Source organism: Gallus gallus, chromosome 5 (genome assembly GCF_016699485.2).
Source record: "Gallus gallus isolate bGalGal1 chromosome 5, bGalGal1.mat.broiler.GRCg7b, whole genome shotgun sequence".
In the NCBI taxonomy this organism is placed as follows: domain Eukaryota; kingdom Metazoa; phylum Chordata; class Aves; order Galliformes; family Phasianidae; genus Gallus; species Gallus gallus.
This window is the reverse complement of record NC_052536.1, coordinates 16,493,363-16,497,726: the sequence shown is the minus strand read 5'-3', so window position 1 is coordinate 16,497,726 and position 4,364 is coordinate 16,493,363. Positions and strand designations below refer to the sequence as shown.

The 4,364-nt window shown below is 60.0% G+C and overlaps 1 protein-coding gene across 4 annotated transcripts; it reads right to left on the bottom strand.

The window, feature by feature from the left end:
• Positions 1 to 272: 272 nt before the first annotated feature.
• LPXN (leupaxin) lies at positions 273 to 3,476 on the bottom strand. 4 transcript variants are annotated; one of them, XM_015286858.4, is made up of 9 exons: positions 3,408 to 3,476; positions 2,666 to 2,814; positions 2,486 to 2,541; positions 2,066 to 2,171; positions 1,839 to 1,994; positions 1,596 to 1,769; positions 1,449 to 1,530; positions 1,187 to 1,335; positions 273 to 845 (listed from the first exon to the last, which is right to left on the bottom strand). In XM_015286858.4, the coding sequence occupies exons 1-9, from the start codon at positions 3,418 to 3,420 to the stop codon at positions 579 to 581; spliced, it is 1,152 nt and encodes a 383-aa protein (XP_015142344.1). In that variant the 5' UTR covers positions 3,421 to 3,476; the 3' UTR covers positions 273 to 578. The 4 variants fall into 4 exon arrangements, with proteins under 4 accessions (XP_015142344.1, XP_015142345.1, XP_004941560.1 ...); XM_015286859.4 differs by having other exon boundaries at positions 2,066 to 2,168; XM_004941503.5 differs by having other exon boundaries at positions 2,948 to 3,429.
• Between the last annotated feature and the right edge of the window lie 888 nt (positions 3,477 to 4,364).

The following is a 4,364-nucleotide window of genomic DNA, read 5'->3' as shown; positions in this document are numbered from 1 at the left end:
TCCTTTTGGCGGTATGTGTTGGACACGAGGCTGCCACCTGTGCTTCCTTAGGCCAGCCCCAGCTGTAAAGCTACTCAGCTGGACAAGGGTTTGCTGTTGGGGTTGGTGTCTGCTGAAAGATAGCAATGGGAGGAGCTGAACTACTGCGTAGCCCTACAGCACAGCTTCCTCCTGGCTGCCTCTCCCTGGATTTCTGCTCTCCACAATCTGGCACTTGGTTGACCTTTTATTTATTTGCACAAGTGAAGAAATAGCAATTTCTAAGAAACAGGTGGTTTTGTTTTGTTTTTAATCTGGCACCAACGGCGGCTGTAAGAGAAGTGGCTGAGGGAAGGCTGCTCGAGTGAAAGCTGGGGTTTTGTGGGTGTAATGCCAGGGCTGTCGCGTGTGAAAGGAACCATGCCGTAGTTGTGGAGGGGTGGGACAAGAGGCGGTGTTTGCTTCAGCTGGGGCAATGCTGGGGATGCTGAGAGGGATATGATCCTAGGGATGTTTGGCTTGGCAGGGGCAACGCTCCTGGTGCTGATGATAGGGAAGCCGAGCAGAGCAGCAGCTCCTAGAAGCACAGAGCCTGGAGTTCAAAGGAAGAGCTTGTCATGGCAGGCCTGGCAGTACATCTTGTCCCCACGCTCGCGGAAGGTGCCTTTGTGCAGCTGGCTCAGGCAGTAGGCGCAGATGAAGTGCTCGGGGTGGTACTTGCGCCCGGCGGCTGTGATGCAGCGGCCGGTGATGGGGTGCCCGCAGCCATGGCACACGCTGCCCTGCCGCTGGTGGAAGTGCAGCTCACAGTAGGGACGGCCCTCCAGTTCGAAGAAGGAGCCGTTGGTGAAGCTGCTCAAGCAGTCCTGTGGGGAAGAAAATCATTAAGGTTGGTAAAGACCTCTAAGATCGTCTAGTCCCACTGCCAACCCATGTCCCACTGTCTCACTGTGCATACTCAAACACAACCCTCAATGCCATATTTATGTGCACTGGAGCCCCACCAGAGCCAAGTACAAGGGGAGGATCACCTCCCTGCTCCTGCTGGCTGTGCTATTGCTGATACAAGCCAGGATGCTGTTGGCCTTCCTGGGCACACTGCTGGCTCACGCTCAGCCATTTCTTAACAAAGTAATTAAAGGGAGAAGGCTGGCATGGCTTCGGGGATGTGCCCACCCTGCATCCCTCTGTCCTGCTGCCCGCTCACCGCGCAGACAAAGCACTCAGGATGCCAGACGCCCTGCAGGGCCGACAGGTAGTTGTCCGTCAGTGGCCGCTCACAGCCCTGGCACTTGGGGGCGAAGAGGACCACAAAGTCCTGGAAGCAGTAGGGTTTCCCACCGCGCTCATGGAAACCTGCGGAGGAGACAGGAGGATGGGCAGTGGACTATAGAGGGGCTGGGATGGAGAGCTGCAGGTGCCAGGCAGGGTTATGGGGAGGAGCAGGGAGATGTCCCCTTGAGACAAACCATCATCTCCAAACACCTTCCCGCAGTGGGCGCAGAAGAAGTGCTCGGGGTGCCAGGTCTGGTCCATGGCGGTGAGGACTCTCTGTGGGCACAGGAGAGGTGAGGTGCAGGGTACCAGGGCGCAGAGGTGGGCAGGGCCGTGCTTACCTCGCGGATGGGGCCAGCGCAGTAGGCGCAGCGTGGGGAGAAGGCCTGGTGGTAGTCCTCCTCGCAGTACGCCTGCCCCCCGCGCTCAAAGAAGGGCTGTCCGCCCAGCTCCTGCCCGCAGCGGGCACAGGTGAAGTGCTCGGGGTGCCAGGTTTCACCTAGGGCCGTGAACATCTGCAGGATAGGGATGAGTGAGGGACCCGGAGGCTGCTGTGAGCCCCACGCCTCCACCCCGCGGCTCACCTTGCCGGCGATGGGCTTGTGGCAGGCGGCACAGACGGCAGCAGGAGCAGCAGTGATGCCCAGCTCCTGCAGGTCCCGCGTCAGGCCACCCAGCATGTGGTCCAGCGAGTGTGCAGAGCCCACCGGTGCTCCGGCTCCTTGCCCCACAGCTGCCAGCTGCCGGGACGGGGTGGGTGAGGGATGGGCTCCAGCCTACCCCACACTGCCTGCCCCAGGATGCGGCTCACCTTGCTTTGCATCTGGCCCAGGTCAGCCAGAAGCTCATCCAGCTGCCGGGCGGCCGCTGTGGGTTCAGGCGAAGCAGGCAGTGGTTGTGGGGTCGGCATGGGGCTGCTGGGCACAGCAGAGAGTGATAGGTACTGCAGTTTCAACCCTAAGACTGAGGAGCACGGGGACAGCACATCTTCCCTCCACCCCACAAAAGCTGCTCCATCCCCATGAGCTGTGGTGGGGTCAGGGGCTCTCTGTAGGGATATGCTGGAAGCCCACCCCTCACCCAAGCAGTAGGCACATTAGGATGTGGCCCCTTAACCCCAGCTCACAGAAGGACCTGGTTTTTGTGGGGACATTGAGAAAGCCAGGTGAACAAGTCTGAACTAAGGAAGGGGTAACCCCGACGGCTCCGCCATCTCATGGCTGTATTTTACCTGTACACAGTTTCCAAGCTTTTGCCTGAAGGCTGAGCCCGAGGTGGCAGTGGCACCTGAAAGGACAAATCCCTGTGGCTGAGCCCCCAGCACCCTTCAGCATCCACCCAGCACCCCCACCCCTGTCGTGGGCTCAGCAGGGCCTCAGTGCGAGCCCCATTCCCAGGCCCTGAGCATTACCTTCGGGGCTGCCGAGGCAAGTGGCTTCTGGCTGCTGGGGGCCGGGGGCTTGTCTGGAGGTGCGTCCTGCTGCCTGGTGCTGGGTGTCAGCAACATGCAGTTCGTGGGAGCCGGCTGGGAGCTCTGCTCCAGCTCTGCCAGCAACGCATCTGCGTGGAGAGATGCAAATAGGGAACTCAATGCCCCCACTGCGCCCCAGGCGTAAGCTGTTTCCAGCTTACAAAGGAACATCCATCACCCTGAAGTTTCTTCAAGCACAAGCCCTGGCACAGGAAAGCTCACCCTTGGTGCTTCCCGTGCCCCAGAGTGGTGGGATCCTTACAGAGGACAAAGCCCTTTCTACTTCCAGCTTGCCACCCTCATGGCAGGACATGGCGACAGGCACCCCTAGCAGCGCAGCTGCCCCCTGGGCCCCATCTCCCCGCCTGGGGCCAGAGCACCCCTGATCATGGTGCCGCCTTTCTCAGCAGGCTGTTGGGCCCCACTGTGCACAGACAAGATTGCGCCGTCACTGAAGCCCGTTTCCTGCCTTTGAGCACTCTCCATTTTTGGCAAAGCTCAACCGCCCGTCTGTTCCCCGAGATGGAGGAGCAGCCCTGCTGCCGTCCCCTTCGCGCCATCCCCACCTGCCCCAGCAATGCAAGGAAGATGAGGCTCCCCAGCCCACCAGGACAGGACCCCACGGCGAGCTTGGCCACCGGGCCAGCTCAGCCCTCCCCAGCGCCAGAGGGACCCGGCTTACCCAAATCCTCCATCCTGCCTCTGTAGGGCAATGCGAGCAGCAGGCTGGGCTGCACCCGCGCTCAGTTCCGCTCCCCAGCCTTGCCTCCACCCCTGACGCCAGGGTTCATCGCTGGGCTTTTTCCTTTGTGGGTTGCACATCACATGCAACAAGTAACCAGCGATGAAGGCTGGGGCCGGAAAGGAAACAAACTGAGCAGTTGCCGACCAAGGGACTCCCAACTTGGCAAGGAACCCAGGTTCCTTGTGGTCCTCTGCTGGGACCCACCAGCACTACATAGCAGAGACGGCACCCCCACGTGCAGCAGGCACCCCTGCATCCCCCCGGCACAGCTGTACCTTTATAGGGAGGGGCACCCGCACCACATCCTTGCTAGCCCCCTTTGGATGGTTCCAAGGCTGCTATGAAGCTACGGGAGCAAACGATACTCGCCATTCTGGCAGAGCCCATGGCTCCCCGCTGCTTCTCCTGCAGGAACACATCTCGTCCTGCTACAGCCTCGCCTCTGCCATCCCTCCCATGCCACGGGGATCTCTTTGATCTCCCTCCCACCTTCCCTGGCATTGCATCTCTGCTGCCACCTCCTCCATTTCACCCCTGGCATTTGGAACCGGCAACCATTTGTGACCAGCTCAGCCCCAGGGTTGAATTAAGCCCTTCTGTACCAAGCTAGCGCACCAAGGTCCATTTAGTTACTGACACCTCCACACTGCTGACAGCGCTTTGGTTACAGTGGGGACATTCAGCAGGGCACTGCCTCAGGAAAAGCCTCATGGGAGCCAACCCGCAGGCCCCACAGCGTGTTTTGGGGCAAGAAATACAAGAGCCACCCAAAGGCAAGTTGGGTGCGGGTGGTTACCCTCGTGCTGTCGCTCTGAGGCAGGGTTGTTGTGTCAGACACTTCCTTTTTTGCAAGTAAAAGAACCTTCCCGTCTGCAGGAGGTCTGGGGCTATTTT